The 19,727-nt window shown below is 33.8% G+C and overlaps 1 protein-coding gene across 1 annotated transcript in view; it reads left to right on the top strand.

Annotated features, from left to right (window-relative positions):
• Positions 1-15,322, top strand: part of ken (zinc finger and BTB domain-containing ken and barbie protein) — a 79,331-nt gene extending 64,009 nt beyond the window's left edge. Inside the window, exons 2-4 of the mRNA XM_072545842.1 lie at positions 1,101-1,442; positions 6,896-7,234; positions 7,297-15,322. Coding sequence (XP_072401943.1) covers positions 1,131-1,442; positions 6,896-7,234; positions 7,297-8,316 — 1,671 coding nt within the window. The 5' untranslated portion in view covers positions 1,101-1,130 and the 3' untranslated portion in view covers positions 8,317-15,322. The remainder of the gene's footprint in view (positions 1-1,100; positions 1,443-6,895; positions 7,235-7,296) is intronic.
• The last annotated feature ends 4,405 nt before the right edge of the window (positions 15,323-19,727 follow it).

Genomic DNA, 19,727 nt, shown 5'->3' with positions numbered 1-19,727 from the left:
CAATATGAATGAGTCATATGTGAATGATTTTATATTCAAAACATAGAATTTGATAGATCTCAAATAAGTAAACACGCATGGGAAAATGAACATAGGGTTCAATGGAACTATTCAAGTATGTTCCTAAAAGAAACAAATGGTAAAAAGAGAAAAATCAAAGAAGCGGCTCTAATTATGCTAAATGAGACCAATTAAGTCGCAAATTCCTCGGCAGAATGCAGTAGGATCTGGTTACCCATATTAAAAGAGGAAGTCAATAAAAGGAAAATACCACTATTAGTAAGTCATTAATATATCCAGGATACATTATTTGTTTTTAAATAGCATACATATAAAATCAGAGTTTGGTGTTTATTGAGAGCAAACTAAATGTAAGACCAAATACTTACCATTTCGGGTAGTATTATGAGATTTTTTTCCTGGTTTTTTCCTCATGATTTACTAAGGAATCACTAACAGGGGAATTTTACTGTCATCATTTCATGTGGTTGTCTTTTTAAAGACAAATGGACAAATCATAGCATGTGGTTGTCTTTTTAAAGACAAATCACATGCTATGATTTTTCTGACCGATATTCTCAAGTTAAAGTTGATTTCATGTAATCGAATGAACTATCTTACAATAAAGTCGTCCCAGGAACGCAACTCGGCAATATTGACATTATCATTTTAAAGTCGTCTACTTTAAAATGTATATATAATATATGTCTGAATAATTGTCAATATGAATGAGTCAGATAAAATTAAATTGTATAATGTTAAATGTATATAGGTGGTTCTATTTTAGAATCGATGTAGTTTTTTCTATCTTTGTATTGCTGGTAGTTGCCATTTATTTTATTGCTGCAGAGTATGTTTTAAAGATATGCTTTTCTCTTGTCTTATGCCAAATCTCTTAATTCGCTGTTGAACCATGGTTTTTTAATTTTCGTTCAATTTAATTTTACCTTCTTTTGCAGTTTGTATTGTTACATTCTATTATTGCCAACATTTCTTTTATATTTCCTTCATATTGTTACTATCATTTCCAAAGACCATTTGTCTTTCTCTTTTTATTGTAATATTATTGATTGTTAATTGACTGATTGCATTCATTACAGGTTGTCCTTCTCCAAATTACAAAATTCGCCATGTACTCGGAGGACCAAGAATCGCACGGCCTATTAACCTTGCATTATGGCAAACACCATGCTACCATAGTTGACGAAATTAAAACTTGCTTTGCTTCAGAGAATTACGCCGACATGACATTCGTATGTGACGACAAAACAACACTGAGTGCTCACAAGTTGATAATGGCGTCCGCAAGTCCTCTAGTTCGCCGCATACTCGGAGAGAGTGCCCATGCTCACGGACCTAGCGTTGTCCTCATCCCTGGAATTAAGAGTAACCACCTGCGCCACCTTCTAGATTTCCTCTACAATGGACAAGCTTGCATCAAGGTAATCATTTACCCATTTCACTATGTACAATGCATTTTACATAATCAGTTCTGTTGCGGTTTGATGTTGTTCTCCATTCAAAAGATATAAGCAAAAAGTAAAATCGTAAATCTCTATTTCTTATACCTAAGTGGCATATTTACAGTGGCATAACCAACCATATGAGGCCCGTGGCAAATTCATTAGATGAAGCTCCAAGAAAAATTATCACATTGTAATTTAATTTTAATAAATCACTATACCTATATCACTATAAATTACTAATTCACAATCAACAGTAATGTTGTGTCCATTCTAGTTAAATATCTAATTTTTAAAAGCATATGGATTACATATTTATAATAAAATAATAGTTTATTGTTAACAAGATATTTATTAATCAAATTCTTTTCTCCGAGCTTTCTGTTCCGCAAAAGTATCAATAACAGTAAAAGTATCATCAAAATTTAAAGATCGGGCCATAGAATTTTCAACAGACAAAATAATCCGGTTACGTAGCGTTTTTTGTCCAATAGAGTTTCTTAAATAGGTTTTTATTAATTTTTGTTTCGAAAGTGATCAGTACATACTTCAGGAAAGCTGCATGACATAAAAGTATTCTTTATTATTAATAAATTAGCAAGTTCTTTAATACATCATGTTTTTTATATTTCATCTCTGAAGATAGACCAAAAACTGATATTTTCTTTGATATCTGTTTTTTATAAATTTCAACAAGCTCTAGGGCTTTATTTAATAGATCAGTGTCATTTAATTTTTTTTTAAAGTAGCAGGTTGCATAACACTGATATTGGAAACAATTTCATTCATTGGAATTAAACGCGATTTCAATTTATTAATATTTAATACTCTATAAAATAAATGTTCACTTCGAACAAACTTTCCGAATTTTCAAATCGCTCGTCTTTGCAAAGTTCGTCAAAATGGCGTTTCACCTTCCTACGGCAAGTTTTAGAAAACTCTGGGTTGGTTTTACATCTGGTTTATCATTTACTCTGGTTGGCTACACTATTTTCGTTCTTTTTTAAATTTTCAAATTCATATCTAAACTACTTCTACTGCATTCTTTTTGCCGCTGCTTACAATGCCATGAACAATTGGACCAGGTCCGTCTTTCTTCTTGCTACGATATTGATGTCATCCGCATACGTACGCTAGTATTTGTATACTCCTATTAATAATGGTTTCTCTTGTTGTTATTTTAGATTCTCTAATAGCTTTCTCTAGGGCAATGTTGAATAGAAGGCACGATAGGCTATCTCCCTGTCGAAGTCGTATCTGTGTCTGGAATATTCTTGTTACTCCGTTCTGTCATAATCACATCTAAAATCCACAAACAAATGGTAAGTATCAATTCCAAACTCATATGTTTTTCCCAAAGCAAGTAATATTTGGTGGATAGTTGATTTTTCTTTACCAAACCCAGTGGTATTCGCCTATTATGTTTTCACAATATCCCGATAGGCGATCGTAAAGAATGTATTGTTATTGTATGTAATTCCTCTGTAGTTGTCCCAAATTATTCGATTTATTTTCTTGTGTATAAGACTAATTATACCTACGTTCCAGACTTCTTCCTCTGTTGGAATATTATCTTCCTCTCTTTCGCCTTCCATGCCTTTGCTCATATTACTTCTTAAATTTATTCTTTCCTCAAAATTGTATGCCCATCTTTATAGTCTCTGGTTGTGCTCACCAATGTAGGTTTAATTTCATTTCGTTCTGGTTGACCACCTTGTAGAATTTTCTCGTTTCCACTTATGTGTTATACTCCTCTAGTTCTTTCAGTTGTTTTTTTATATCATCATCATCATTATCATCATCATCACTGGCTCGACAACCCTTTTACTATATACTACTATTACTACTATTTTTACTGTTTTTTTATATACTTACTACTGCTTATTTCTTTTCAGTATTCGTTTTTCGTCTCGTCTCAGCTGTTGATACTCTTCCTCTACTTGATACGTTCTTCGCCCTTTTAGCCTTGTATATACTTGATTTTTTTTCTTTGCGTTGCTTGTGCACATTTTTCATCCTACCAGTCCGACCTTGTTTTTTCATACTTTTTTTTCTAATCTCTTCAGTTGCTACCTCTGCCCATATGATTCTTCACTGCCTCTAATAGTTGTTACCATCTTCAACTATACCACCTGTACAGTCCTCTAGCTTACCTTTCAGACTTTTCTCAAATATATTTGCTATTGCAGAGTTTTTCACGCTTCTACGTTAAACCTTTCCTCTGTTTGATCTTTGACTTCATTAAATCCTAAAAATTACTCTTTAATGACGAGCGGCTTTGTGATTCAGTAGTCGTCTTTCTCAATCATACAGTAAAGTTCGCACATTTGATGTGTTTTTGAAATATTTTAAGTTATATCTTGAGATATTTTTCACAAACTACTTCTTATGCTGCTTTATATATTATATATATACTAATATCAATTTTGTTTTCCATTCTTCTGCAGATAAATCTTTCCATACTTACTTAAGTAATAGCATAGGCATTCCTTACCTTTTCCTTCTACATTCTTTCTAATTTTTGACGGTATTTTATTTCTTTCTCTCAAGTCTTTTCCATTTTTATCTTTCTCTGCTTCTTCGTTTATTTTATCTTGCCTTTGTTCTTCCTTCGTATTTATATCCTATGTTTTTGACCGTTGATGGTTGTTCCCAAATATATAAATATTTCTATACTAATTGTGTATTTTTAAATATCTATACTGTATCTTGTACGATAATTGTTTAGCCAAACATTAATACGGTAATTAAAAGACAACCAGTATAACTATAACAAGATATAAAGCCAGTGTCTAGCTAACTTTGCAATGAAATAAAAATAGATATGATTAAAATATGCTTACATAACTTGATATACGTGGGAAAGGCAGTTTACTAAGACTAATTTGGGATTTTTAGAAAGTAATGAAATTTTTCCTTGAGGTCTGTCTGATTACTATCCGATTACACACAAAACGAACGATGCTCGCAGTTTATTTGAGAACACTAGACTGAATTGAATCAAAAAACGAACATTTTCATTTTATTTAAATATTGATTTAATAAGAAACTTGTTAGATATAATATATGTATATATATATATATATATATATATATATATATATATATATATATATATATATATATATGTATATGCAAACGATTGGAACTGTTGGCAAAAGCTTGCTACTGCTCTGATGAAATAAGCCAAATATTATGGCGTTGGAGCACAAATTAGTCAAACTTTTCTCGTCTGAATCGGAATCAATAGAACGATACGACTGTTAGTTCGGTATCTCTACCTCGTCAGCCGTTCGAGCAGATTCCAATTCAAACCGAAAAGTGCAACTGATGTCTCCAAAATCTTCCCACTTCCAGTGGTTCGCTCACAGAGGTGCCATCTATTTTGACGGCGAGGTACGAGAACGATTTAGCCAAATAGTTCTCTGTTCTCCTGCGCTATCAAAATGTACAAACGATTGGAACTCGATTTTTTGGCCAAATTTTTTTATTTTAATTTTTTAATGATGTGGCAATCAAATCAGTTATCCCCGCCAGGCGTCCACCAGGTTCTCTTCTCACACAGTAAACAGCACGAAGTAGAGACGAGAACGAAGTCCGTCTCCTGTCTCTCTCACATAATAAGCCTTCTCTTACTCCGAAAACTCTACACAATTTCCGGCTATTATTATTGTTTATGCATCGAGCATAGTAGTGACGTTTAAAATTATCATTTTACCTACTCATTGTCATTCTTAAGTAAATTGATAACTAATTTACTGAGCCGAGGTTAGTCAGAGTGTTTTTCCGGACATAGCACACCAGTTAAAAAACTATAATTGGACGGACAATATTAGCGGCACAAAGTACATGTGATGATCTAAATACGACTATTCTGAATTTTCTTCTAGGAAAGTTGTTTTCGTTTAAATCAGTTGACACAGTTATACATCAGGCTGACGTAGTCAACCGTCCTATAGAGTTTTTGAATTCAATGGAATTGCCTGGACTCCCACCTAACAATTTACAGGTAAAAGTAGTTTCAGTTGTCAGTATGAAACATTAATCAACCTCTACTGTGCAATGGAACGAGACTGACTGTGAAAAGGCCCATGAATAATGTCATTGAGGTAACGACCATCAAGGAAAAATACAAAGGAGAGGATGTCTTGATCCCGCGTATACCGATGATTACAACGGGCGTACCATTTAATTTTAAGCTTTTGCAATGTCCTGTGCGTTTCGCTTTTGCAATGACAATAAACAAATCACAGAGCCAACCGTTGGAAGTTTGGCGGAATTAACTTAGAGTTTAAACCGTGATCGTTGTATATTTATGGAACGCAAAAAAAATAAAAATATTTTTTATCAGAAAGCATGAAATTGATTCACCTTTATTCATACATAATATGTTTGAGTATTTTTTTTGGTGCTTTTCTTTAAATTTTTTAGACAGTCCTAAGGTGGTACGAAGTTCGCCGGGTCAGCTAGTATATAACATAGGTCATAGAGTGTGTCCAATTAAGTCGGCTTCATACAGGAAACTTTTTTATTGTTAATTTTACGAAAAAAAGTTGTTCTATAAAAAGTTGTGCATGGTCTAAAATTAAAGATGCAATCATCAAATGTTGTCAATATTATACAAGGTATGTCAAAAATTATGAAATTCGCTCAAGAGTAAAGTACCTTTATATTTCACGATATCGAAAATTTGTATAATGAAAAGTTGTTTTCTATTAAAACTATGGTTTAATGTGTAATTACATCCTTCTCTTTTTTATTTATTAAAAGTATGATATTTCTTCCTCTTCGATAACGGAACCGAAAATAATTTTCACAAAACAAAATACAATAAAAATTTAATAAATACTAAAGCTTTAATGGACCTTTTTTCTATCGGAATGGAAGAGTTATCATACTTAAGGTACGTTACTATTGAGCAAAATTCATATTTTATAATATTGATAAAATTTGATATCTCATGGTTTTAGACTATGCAGAAGTTTTTATATAGAATAACTTTTTTTCGTAAAACCAATACTAAAAGAGTTATTATATTTGTAATAAATACAAATTATGTTTGTTATCGGTGATTTGGCAAAAATTTACAAAATTCTTTTTTTAATTAGTAGGATGTAATTATATACTAAAACATAGTTTTTAATTCCAAACAACTTTTTTTAACAACAGTGTTCGATATTATAAAATATAAAGGTACCTACTCTACTTTGAGCGAAATTTTTAATTTTTGAAATACCTCGTACAATATTGATAAAAATTGGTAGCTGATGATTGCATGTTAGTAGACACACTGTATATAATAATTTAATTTGATAGTTGTATCACTGTTGACTGATATAAACTCAGTGTCCCGGGACAACACTTGTACGAATTAGCAGTAGATATGTTCGATAGTTACTACCATGATTTACTAATAATTTTCTATTTTTTAGTCGAGTGAACTGGATAGTATTCAAGAGCTATTTGAGTTACTCCAGATCAAATCGGATATATGGCAGTCTTCTGGCTCTGAAGAGGCCAAAACTCAGTCCGAAGATGACAGCAGCTGGACTGCTCAAGACAATGAAAACTCCGATCCAGTCACAGTGAAAAAAGAAACCGACGACGACGAGAAAGAAGAGGGAGAAATTAAAGATGATGACGATGATACCACAGACGATAACAACTTAGAAGAACAAAATGATGGATCTCCGAACCCAGTGAACTTGTCATTGAACACGAAGAATTTAAATAATGATGAAAAATCGGATGATTACGAGAATAGTTCTGATGTAAGTATAAATATTTCGAGAAAGATTTAATTGTAGTAGTAATTTCTTAAATTTGGTTTTAGAAGTCGGATCAGAAGAATTTAGATGTGCTAAAAATTGGCCAGTCAACCGTCAAGATAGCTTCCAAGGTTCATGAACTTTCTCAGTTTCAGCAGAATCGAATGAAACGTAAAAGTGTGTACATAGAACCAATCGACCTCAAACATCAAGACGAACTATCTCAGCTGAAGCCCCCCATAGCCGATCAAAAGTTGATCTCGCTGGTTCATAGCCCAGACAATTACGTAGTTACTCCGCACAGAAAAAGAAGACCAGGCTTTTACAACGCTCCAGCACAAAACACCGCGTTTGTTCCTTTCTCTCCTTCGTACATTGATGATGCAACACATCATCACCTTAGATATAAGAATCTTCCTCCGTTATTGGCAGCTCACCATCCGCTTTCCCTTTCTGCGCCTCCATACTTAGTAGACCGAACACATACACCAACGCCGGGCCAGCATCCAGACACTTCCGGACCAGCAGATAACGTTATAGTTAAGTACAGACCACCTAGTGCAGATCAGGGATTGGCTGCGGATTCTTACCAAGCATTTGAGCACACATGGGGCGCTTGGTCCCTGTGTCAAACCCAAGTCAATGCTCCTTCAGGAAATGAAGACTCTCGAGAACCTCCTCCTTCGTTTTCCACCAGCAGCAATGACGACGCAGCTGAAAGTTCTTCTCATGCGACGGGTAGTAAACAATCGTTACCAACAGTTCAAGTTCGGGAGTATCGGTGTGAATATTGTGGTAAACAGTTCGGAATGTCATGGAATCTCAAGACTCATCTACGTGTGCATACTGGGGAAAAACCTTTCGCGTGTAGATTGTGCGTGGCGATGTTTAAACAAAAAGCACATTTATTGAAACACTTGTGTTCTGTGCATAGGAATGTTATATCGTCTAATGACGGCAATTCCGGGCGATTTAACTGCTGTTTCTGTCCATTATCGTTCGAATCTCTACCAGAATTAATAAGACATTTATCGGGACCCCATAATAACTTGCTGCTAAGCAAAAACATGCACGAACTCAAGTAGCACAACAATTACATTCCATTGCCCACTGATGAGGTCGTAAATAATATTTGGTACGACACCATCTTGTGATATACTGATCCTGATCAGTGCCTTTTCTTGTATCTCGCGTGGACGTAGTTATAGTCGGTTAACCTCAGGGGTATCTAGTGAATAATATCCCAGGAGCTACAGGCACGCAAGTGTCGGGACCAATTGTGCCTTTTTTCCACTATAATCGACGCCCTCCGTCTAAAATGTGTTAATAGTTTTATTGCCTAGACATAATTTCAACCGTTGTGTTCAATTTGACTTTACGTACCTAAGCTACGCGTGGTGTGTATGACAGGTGATTTTTAAATGTTTGTTTTGCTTTTTCGGCTGGTCCGATTTTCAGATCAGATGTTTTTAATTTTATTCCTAAATTATTCCAAGCATCCACTGTTATATACATCACAAGTTGATAATTGTATGCATTAATGAAAAATGCCAACTGAAACAAAATAACAAAAATATACAACGACAATCAAATAAATCAACTGGTAAGATTAAAGAGTACAGGAAATTATATATATATAATGTAATGTATATGCCAAAAAATTTTTAGATTCCAATAAGTTTGCAACGCCCATAACTTCCAATTTCATAATGTAATACCTGAAGAAGGTTTCAGACATATGCTACTGGTCCTATTTTAAAAAGCTAACTGCCACTGACGGTTAACATGATAATGAACATTCAGATCATTTAATATAGTCAACTGAACCGATCATCTCAAAATTATATGTTCTCCTTGTGCCATCTATCATTTTATTCGATCTTACAATGAAATTTAACAAGAAAACACCGATCAACCCGGAAATTACTTGTTCTTTGTAAGTAATCTATGATTATGTGCCATGTTTGGTAGAAATTTATTTTAGAAACACCGATCAACCTGAAAATTATTTCTTCTTCATGTGTTATCTATAATTTTCTTAAATGTTCCACAGAAATTGATCAATTAAATTTCTATCAACTGGAAATTCCTTTTTTTGCAAGTAATCAATGATTTGTATGATATGTTTCGTAAGAACTTTCAGAGAAACACCAATCAATTGAAAATTACTTGTTCTCCTGTCACGTACGATGTTCCACGTTTTCCTTTGTTCCATGTTTTACAGAAATATAAAAAAAAGGATCAATTAATTCTAAATAACTTGTTTTTCATATATTATTTATGATTTTCTTCCATGTTTTACAAACATTTATCCGAAAAATCACCTACTAACAGTAATTATCTTGTTCTCCTTATGTTCGGAGCACCGAACATAAGGATGGTTCTCGAACTCTATAAAACCACTTTAAAATTATACACGAAATTGGCTCCCAAACCGACACACGAACTGGCTCCCGCCCATTACGAAATTCCCAGAAATTAAATCTCCTAAAACTTGAATTTTGAGGAAAAGAGGTATAATATTTACCAGAAATTAGTAGTTGTAGTCGTAACCAATTTATTTAAGAAACTGCAACTTACAGACTATAGAGGTTAATGCCTTCTTAACATGGTTTTTAAAAACTTAAAAGCAGTTATATGTTTTTCCTGTAAAAGATGTATTTGACGTTCAATGGAATTTCTTTTAAGACGTATTGCTTTTCGGTAAACTCTTTTAGGGACACTACTACTTCTTACTTTAATATAGGTATCTGAACATTTTTCAGAACCTCCAAAAATTGGAAAATGTTCGGATGGCAAGTATAAAACAAAGAATTGAATTTTGAATGGAAACTCTCGCATGCATTCGTCGTTCATTGTAGAGGCGTACTATTTTCGGCCCACATGGTAGGTGGAAGTTTGGCATCTTCAGCGATGTGGTTTTCTACCAAAAAATCTGCAAATTTGTCAACTGTTGGACGTCTGGGTAAGATTGCTCCAAAATCAATCGCAAACAGTCGCCTACGTCTTCGGAGTCCAAAAAAGAAAGACCAAACACTTATTTTAAGTAACATGAAATCTCTGATTATTTCGAATATTACCTTGCCAAGCCCAGTTTCTGAATGTTTTGCCGTCTGTTTCATATAATTAAAGGTAAATTAACATAGACTAACAATCGTTCATTGATAACAACACTAAAACTTCTACACATCTTTTTAACTTCCAATATATGAAAGAGAGATTAAGAAAAGAAAGACCTCCTACCTAGGCCAAATAAAGAGAAATGACAAATATAATCTGCTACGAATAATAATTGAATGGAAGATAGAGGGCTGAAGAGGAGTAGGTAGAGGAGCCATGTCATGGCTTCGTAATATCAGAAATTGGACGGGCATGAACTTTCAACAATTGAAAGTAGCGCCGAATAGAAAACATTTTGATGTAGTGATCGCAAACCTCCAGTAATGTGCACCAAAGAAGAAGAATCCTTTAATAAACTTACGAGCTCCGTCCAAGGTAAAAACGGCATCCTTTCAAATCAGAATTTGAGAAAACTTAGCAAACTGCTTTGTGAATTGCTATTTCAAAATCCATATACAGAACGGCCGGGTCAAAAATTATACTTCTACTCGCACACTCCTCTTTCAAGAACTGGAACATACGTACGTAGGAAACAGTTTCCTTATTAGGAAGGAAGACATATACCAGAGGTACTCTTTCTTCTTCTTCGGTACTTTATCCGGTCCGGATGTTGGCGATCATCGAGGCTATCATGGTTTTGTTGACTGCTCTGCGAAAAAGCTCCGCGGAGGTCATCCCAAACCATTGTCGGAGGTTTTTCTTCAACCACGAGATACGACGGCGTCCCGGTTCTCTCCTGCCAAATACTTTACCTTGCATAACGAGTTGAAGAATTTGATATTTTTCTAGGTTCCACATCACGTGGCCGAGGTACTCAAGTTTACGTTGTTTCACTAAATTAAGCACTTATTTTTCTTTTGTCATGCGCTGTAGGACCTCAACCTTGGTGACATGGTCCACATACGATATTTTTAGTATCCTCCAGTTTAGAGTAGCGTAGTGTATTGTAAATCCACATCTCGAAGGCTTCAATCCGCTTTTCTGTGGCTTGCGTCAGTGTCCAGGCTTCAACTTGATTTAGTAACACTGGAAGAATGTAGCACCTCACTATCCGCATCTTGGTTAACAAACTGAGATCACTGCAGCACAATAAGGATCTCAACTTGATAAATGTAGATCGTGCCATTTCAATTCTGGATCTAATCTCTTGAGCGTAGTCCCATTGTGAGTTGAGGGTAGTTCACAGTAAGTGAATCTGTCGGCTCTCTGTATCTCTTCGCTACCTGCCATTAGTGCCCCGGGATCTAAATTTGCACGGCTGACAACCATAAATTTAGTTTTCTTAATAGTAAGGTCTAGTCCGTATGTTTCGCTCACAGTTCTTACTCGGTCTATTAAGGCTTGTAGATCATTTATACTGGTTGCTAGTAACACAGTGTCATCGACGTAGCGGATGTTATTGATGTATTCACCGTTCACTCGGATTTCCATCTCTAGGTTTGTGAGGGCTTCAGTAAAAATTTCCTGAGAGTATATATTGAAAAGAGTCGGTGAGAGCACACAGCCTTGCCTTACTCCTCGCATGATTTTCACTTGGTCGGTCATCTGGTCTTCGACCTTGACTTGAGCGCGCTGTTTTCAGTATAAATTCAAAGTTTTCAGTAGTAATTCAAAGTAAATATATAAAACGGTCAAATGCCTTGATGTAGTCAATAAAACAAATATAGACATCACAACTGACGTCGCGGCATCTCTGAAGTAGGACTTGTGTAAGGTGAAAAGTGCTTCACGTGTACCCATGGAATTGCGGAATCCAAATTGCATTTGACCGACATTTCCTTCGTATTTCTTGTAAATTCTGGCATGTATGATTTTAAGAAAAATCTTAAGTGCATGACTCATAATGCTGATAGTTCGGAAATCTTCGCACGTTTTCGCAGATCGTTTTTATTTTTGGTAGTGTTACAAATATTGACAATAGCCATTCCTCTGGGATATTACCTGAATCGTATATGGCGTTAAACTCCTTTGTGCTCACTTCACTCATCACCTTAATAAGTTCAACGGGTATTTCGTCCAGACCTGTGGCCTTACCATTCTTAGACTGTTTTAAAGCTGCTTTCACCTCGCTTTCTAATATTGACGGCCCTGTCATGTAATTTATTTCTGGAAGGTTACCTCAGTAATCCCAGAAAAGTTCTTCGATGTACATTTTCCAGGTCACCAACTTCTCCTTAACTGTCGTCGCCAGGTTCCCGTCTTTTTTTATGAGTAGGTATGTGTTTCTCCTCTTGTATTGACCAGTGACTTCTCGAATCTTTCGGTGGATATTTATATGATCGTGTTTCACTTGGAGCTCTTCGATTAGTTTACATTTTTCTTGCATCCATGTCTCCTTGGCTCTTCGTATTTCTTTTTAATTGTTTGGTTGATTTCTTGGTACCTCTTCGTGTCCCTGTTTTTCATTAATCTCCTTTGGTTCATCATGTGCAGAATGTCATCAGTCATTCATTCTTTATTTTTTAATCTTGTTTTCTTTTCCAGATGTTCTTTTCCCGCATTTAGCATGACGTCTTTGATATAACTCCATTTTTGTTCTATACTCTGTTCTTGTTGTTTAGCGGTTTCTAGTTTTTCTCTCATTACATCTCTACTACTACGAGAGGTACGTAGTGTTCATTCATGAGCCCGTGAACAGTAAACAGTTGACAAAAATACTTCGTGGAGTATTTGAAGGTTCCGTCCACATAAATTGTACAACTGCACAAAAATTTTAAGTTTGTCTTACAAGAAAATACCACGAAATTGGCATTCAAATCGTTCTTTAACAAAAACTGCTCTCCTATCGTTACGTCATTTGTATTTAACACTTTATGGACTTGTTGGTAGTTTCGGTATCACCTTTCTATGACTGTAATACATGCAGTTCCTTATCAGATGTATATCATTCACAGTAAGCGTTTTAATGCCAGAACAGTTCACCTTTTTGTGAAGAAGTTTCCTTGGGCTTCTCACAAATATCTTCAACAGCCTTTCTCTTCAATGAATTGTCAAGTTTTTGACGTTTTTGAGCTTTTCCAGACTGCTGCTCTCATGGTTGTGCTCACCACCAAAGTCGAGCACTGTGTACGGTGCGGAAGTTTCCGTTTTCACATACGCCTTACATCATCGGTGTGCACGATGCCATTACTTTAATTCTCCCTAGGTCAGGGAATAACTTGTAGAGATTATCTTTAAAACTGTTCGCCATTAGCATGGATTTTATCTGTTCGCTTAACATTTCAGTAGCTTGCATTTTCTACGACGATATGATCAAGTACAAGCAAGACGCAAAACTATCAGTAAACTAATTTGAAATAAATTTGCGGCGAATTTGCGACGAATTTAAAGAACGATGGAAAAATTCACTTTCTAACTGGCCATTCACCCCAATAAAATCCATCGCCTACCTACCTAAATTTGCAAGAATTTGATCGGGGGCCAATTCACGCAAACCCTTTTATCGGTATAGAGCTTATTACCTGTAATCGGGAGCCAATTCATGTACGTCCCTTATGTTATTTATAATGTTCTTCCACATTTTACAAAAGTATATCAAAGAAATGTCTATCAACAGGAAGTTATTTGTTTGTTGTAAGTTGTCTATAAATTTCTTTCATGTTTGGTAGAAATTTATCACGGAAACATCGATGAAACTGAAAATTACTTCTCCATTTTTTATGTATAATTTTCGTAAAAGTTTCACAGAAATGTATCGGGTACATTCTTATTAACTGAAAATTACTTATTCTTAAGTAATCTATGATTTTCTCCATGTTACGTAAAAATTTATCATGGAAACACCGATCAACTGAAAATTAATTGTTCCCCATGTGTCATCTGCTATTTTATTCAATGTGTCAATGAAATTGAACAAGAAAACAATGATAAACTAAAAATTACTTATTCTCCATATTATGTATGATTTTCTTTCTGTATACATTCTATATGATTATCAACGAAATGCCTATCGACAGGAAGTTAGTAATTTTTTCTAAGTTACCTATAATTTTTTTAAATTTTTCACGGAAATTTAACAAATAAACTTTTTATCAATTGGAAATTTCTTGCTAATTTTAAGTAATCTGTGAGTTTCTTCCATGTTTCACAAAAATATATTAAAGAAATATCTCCAAGAAATTTATTAGATAAACATGGATCAATTGAAAATTACTTTTTTTACACATGTTATCCATAATTTCTTTAATGTTTTGTAGTAGTTTTCAACTCAACTAATTAACTTTTTAATGATGTTCTTCCGGTATATGTGTTGTTTTACAGTTTCTAGAGGAACGAACTTACAGAAATAACACAACTGAAGTTGGAGAAAGATGGTAAAATGAAAGGAGACAAAACCACTTTTTATGTAGCAGGCAACTTTATATAAGTCTGCTATCTCGTTAAATTTCCTTGTTGTTTTATGTATAGTTAGTAAAATAACAGTAAAATTCTTTACAGCTTTTTGAAAACAAAGATATACCAGTTGAAATGTGATCGTCTACCTGTTGTATTCAAAATTATTCGAAAACTCGTATTCATCTAGGCATTTTTTGTTTTTGTATGTAACATTTGTATAATACTTGCTTATAAAGTTTTTACTATAAAACTGGAACATAATAATGATCGTATATTTTTTTAATATACACACCAAAGAAGTAAAAATTAAGTTGAAATATACAATCTCTGTGTAAGTTATTATCTCTCTTAAAAAAATCTCTCTGAATGTTATTTTCTATTCAACAGCATCCACTGACCTGGAGCCTAAGCGCATATCTAGATTTTTATTTTCCTCATTTGGCCCGATTTTTAGAAGTTTTTTTAATTTTTTTAGAATACGCACTAATTTTATAAAAAAAATCTATTTCAAACGAATTCTTTCGGCACGATTGAACGTGGTACAAATGTGGTAACGTAGTATTTTGTTAGATTTGTTAACTGTAAATAATTAGCCTGTATATAGTGTAAGAAATAAAAACATGTTTTTTTCTTGTACTTACTTTTCTTTTCTTCGGTAACACAAATTGACAGTGTCTACTGCATTCCTTCTGGAATAGCCTTTATGCTTTTGCGCCAGGTAAAATCAAAAAATATATTCTTATAAAAATATTCTTGTACATGGAATCAACATTGAAATGATAAATGGTATATTATGCCGTATTATATATTTTCGTATACGTATATGTTTTTGCTTTATTAACTATTCAAATTAAGATTAGGAAAAAACTGTCCAAATTTAGACGAAACATGGACCAATCCATATACCACAATGTTGTCTCGTAGCATAATGCAATCACTAGATCGAAAAACACTCTTCAAATAAAATAGCACAATATATAACAAATCTAGTAAATTGCAGTGATATAGGAGGCATTTTCAAAATTTCCTGACATTTCGCAAAAATTTTCTATCCGATGGAAAACCTACAATTCCACATCATCCAGTAATGGCTAGTATCTTTATATATATATATATATATATATATATATATATATATATATATATAATTTGTTGCATACATGTTTAGTAAGTATCTACAGGTAAATATGTTTATAAAATTGTGATGAGAGTGCAATTAATGCAATTAATACATACTTTGTCAAGGATAGCGGGTTCCGGACTTTTAAAATAGGAGTTTGATTTTTGTAATCGATAACGACATTGATAATGAGTTTTGTTTTGTTTTGTTTTATCTCTTTGTTTTTGACCAGGGGCATAGCATTTGGAACAATCTTTTTATGTAAATAATTAAGAATCCTTTATTATATTTATTTATTATTACCGGGTACTCAGTTGTACCGTTTACTTCTTCTTCGATTGCTCTCCATTAATAAAGATTATCGATTATTCTGGCAAACATAATCATTTCTCTGTCCACCACTGCTCGTATAATTTCTTCGACGCCTAGTCGCTTCGTTGACTGATATTACTCATTAAAGATAGCTTTTTTGCTTCCAATGTGTCTTCCTTCTAGTTTATCCTTTATGATTGTTTGGATGATGTAGTATTTTTGGTGTTTCAACAGATTCAATTAACTGATATAGTTTTTTCTATTTATCGTTAGAGGCAACGAGATGTTGTTTATTCTTGATTTCCATCATTTTGGTCTTCTTTTTCGTTTATCTTCAATCCGAACTCGTAAGATACATTCCTTCCAAAAGAAAATCAAAACAGCAGTATCTTTCATTGATCTGACTTGCGCTTACGACACGGTTGGTAAAGAAGCCCTACTACTTAATTTGTACCAGATGGTACCATGCCAATCATTTAGTAACCTAGCAAATCAAATGCAGTCCAACAGATTATTTCAAATTACCGTTATTGGAAAAACTAGTAAATTCAAAAGTTTACAGAATAGGTTACCCCAAGGGTCGGTTCTATCGCCGCTCTTGTTAAACATTTATACCTCAGATGCTCCTACTACAACCTCACGCAAATTTATTTACGCAGATGACATGGATTTATGTATACAAGAAAGAAACATCGAGAACGCCCAATCTACTCTAGAAGGCAGCCTAAATACCTACCTAAAAACCGCGAAGTAAACCATAGATAAACATAAAAAGCGAAGGAATTATTCTAAAACATGATCCAAACCCAAAACATCTCGGTGTAATACTAAATCGCACTGTAACTTTCAAGCAACACTTACATAAAACTGCAGCTAAAGTAAAAACTTGCAACAACATCATTCATAAGCCTGCAAACACTTCTTGGGGAGTCACTGCAGACACAATCAGGACAAGCGCTCTTGCATTAGTCTATTCAACAGCCGAATATTGTGCTCCAGTCTGGCTTAACAGTCACCATACTAACGCTCTAGATGCATAATTATATCAAATCATGAGATATATTACAGGGACCATAAGAGTTCGCCAACTCAATGACTTCCAGTTTTATTGCACCACCGAAAACACGACAATTAGCTGCCCTTAAAGCTCAATACCAGAAATTTCAAAAGAATCCATCACTGCTGATAAATACCGACAGATCAGCTAAATCAGGGCCAATTGCGGCCAAGGTCTCGAAAACCACCAACAAGAACAGCTAACAATATTTAAAACAATTTCACAATCGATGAGCATTGGATAGGTGAATGGAACGAAGAAGTTAACAACGCACACGTAAAAGAAATTCTCACACTTAAACCCAATGGTTTCTCTTTTCCGCGCCGAGAATAATGTAATCTGAACCGAATCAAATCAGAGTCGGTCATAAAATATGCAATAAATCCCTTTACCAATGAGGTATTTCAGAGTCAGCCCTCTATGTGATAAATGCAAAGTTGCTAAACAAATATCCACCACATCATCCAAAAATGTCCAGTCACACGATTCGAAGGTAGTTTAAACGAAATCCACAAACTAACTCCTGAGGCAATGTAATGTGTACATGGTAGAAATATTAATATGTATATATATATATATATATATATATATATATATATATATATATATATATATATATATTATATATATATATATATATATTTATATATATATATATACAGGGATGAGTGCCTTAAGAACCGGCAAAATAACGCAAAAGATAGAAAACATAATACGTTGTGAAATAAAAAGAGATGAAAGTAGTAGAGGTGAGAAATTATCGACATAAACCTATAATTTACTTTACACTACATTAGATCTATCGAAAGTTTCCCACCTTCAGACGTTAGCTTATGAGCTGGTTGACTTCAGTCATAGTAATACGTATCACGTAATGTAAGTAAAAACAGTTTAAGTGTATTTTTTTATCCAAAATTAAAGTATTGATCAATAATAAACTGTGATTTGAGACGTCGCATACACTCTTTTCAATACAGAATTATGATAGCTTGTTATTCTGTATTCGTCAACACAGAATTAATTATCAAATTACTACTAATTAAACTGTTTACTTACATTTGCTTTATTGCCTTCAATCAGTTTTTACTTTATGCGAAATTTAAAAAATGTTAATGTTCGACGTCATACTTGTAATATTATGACTGAAGTCAACTAACTCATAAGCTAACGTCTAAAGGTGGGAAACTATCGATAGTCGTAATGTAATGTAATGTAAATTAGAGGTTTCTATCGATAATTTTCCACCTCTACTACTTTCATCTCTTTTTATTTCACAACGTATTATGTTTTCTATCTTTTGCGTTATTTTGCCGGTTCTTAAGGCACTCATCACTGTATATATTTATATATTATATATATATATATATATATATATATATATATATATATATATATATATATATATATATATATATATATATATATATATATGCCTACATGATTTAACTAATTTAAGATGTTTTGTAACCCAACGTCTGAGTCTACGATGCAACAGTCAGTATTGTGTCATCCAAGCCAGTAACTTCTACTACCGCAGTGACATTTCTAGTACTCTTCTGAATAGCAATTTCCAATACAGGTTAAATAGTATAGGAGATAGCATACATCCCTGTCTTACACCTTTGCTTTTGATTATGCTATTGGAAACTTCATGTTCAGTTCTAATTCTAGAGTTTTGGTATCTAATTGACTAGGTAGCTAGCGGTACCTGGAGAAGAGATAACTGATGAATACCATTCACCTGTGATTACCAATTGCACAATGGTTCTAATTCCTGGTTCCTGAGTACTTTAGTAAGAGTTCTTTATTAAGAGTATCAGCAATCTCGTCAATAGCAATTCCTTTAGACCTTGGAATCCATAACAATGTTACTTTGTTGTGCTTCTCCAGCTGTTTAAGTTTGCAGTTCCGATCTGATACAGATTCACGATAAGTTGTAGATTTTAGGTTGTCGTGGTTGTCAGAAGTCTTTTGGCTCTACTATTTGTCTTTGTCTTACTAAGTTACTAACATTTTAGTTGTCCGTCATATATAGCTATGTTTTTATTTTTTTTATGTTGTACGTACTGCTTATCAATGCTACTGAAAGTGTTTCTCTTAGTAATGATTATCTACGCTATCTAAAGCTTTCTACAAGCCTATAAATAAGTCACTAACACCATAAGAATAACGGCACACAACAAATGAATCGATTGATAGTTTCCATAGCTAATTATATTTTATTTTATTTCCTTTTTTGTCCTTGAGAAGTCGAAGTGTTACACGTTTTTTTTTCTTAACACTATGTTATTAGATGGTGATAAATTAATTTTAAGTGATAAATGACAAATTGCTCGACTTTTACTCGCAATAGGCAAATCGAGTAATTACAACAAACCTTGGAGTGGTTTCTATTCAATTTTTCATAACTGCTCGTTAAACCAGCATCACCTTGACAAAGAATCGTGACTTTTACACTGACAAAACTATTATCATATATTATAGATGGTACGACTCAAGACTGCTGTTGCAATTAAATCATATGTGACTCATCTGAGGCAGAGACAAAAACC

The sequence above is a fragment of the Diabrotica undecimpunctata genome, chromosome 10 (genome assembly GCF_040954645.1).
Source record: "Diabrotica undecimpunctata isolate CICGRU chromosome 10, icDiaUnde3, whole genome shotgun sequence".
In the NCBI taxonomy this organism is placed as follows: Eukaryota; Metazoa; Arthropoda; class Insecta; order Coleoptera; family Chrysomelidae; genus Diabrotica; species Diabrotica undecimpunctata.
The sequence above is the reverse complement of the archived record's forward strand: the minus strand, read 5'-3'. Positions and strand labels throughout refer to the sequence as shown.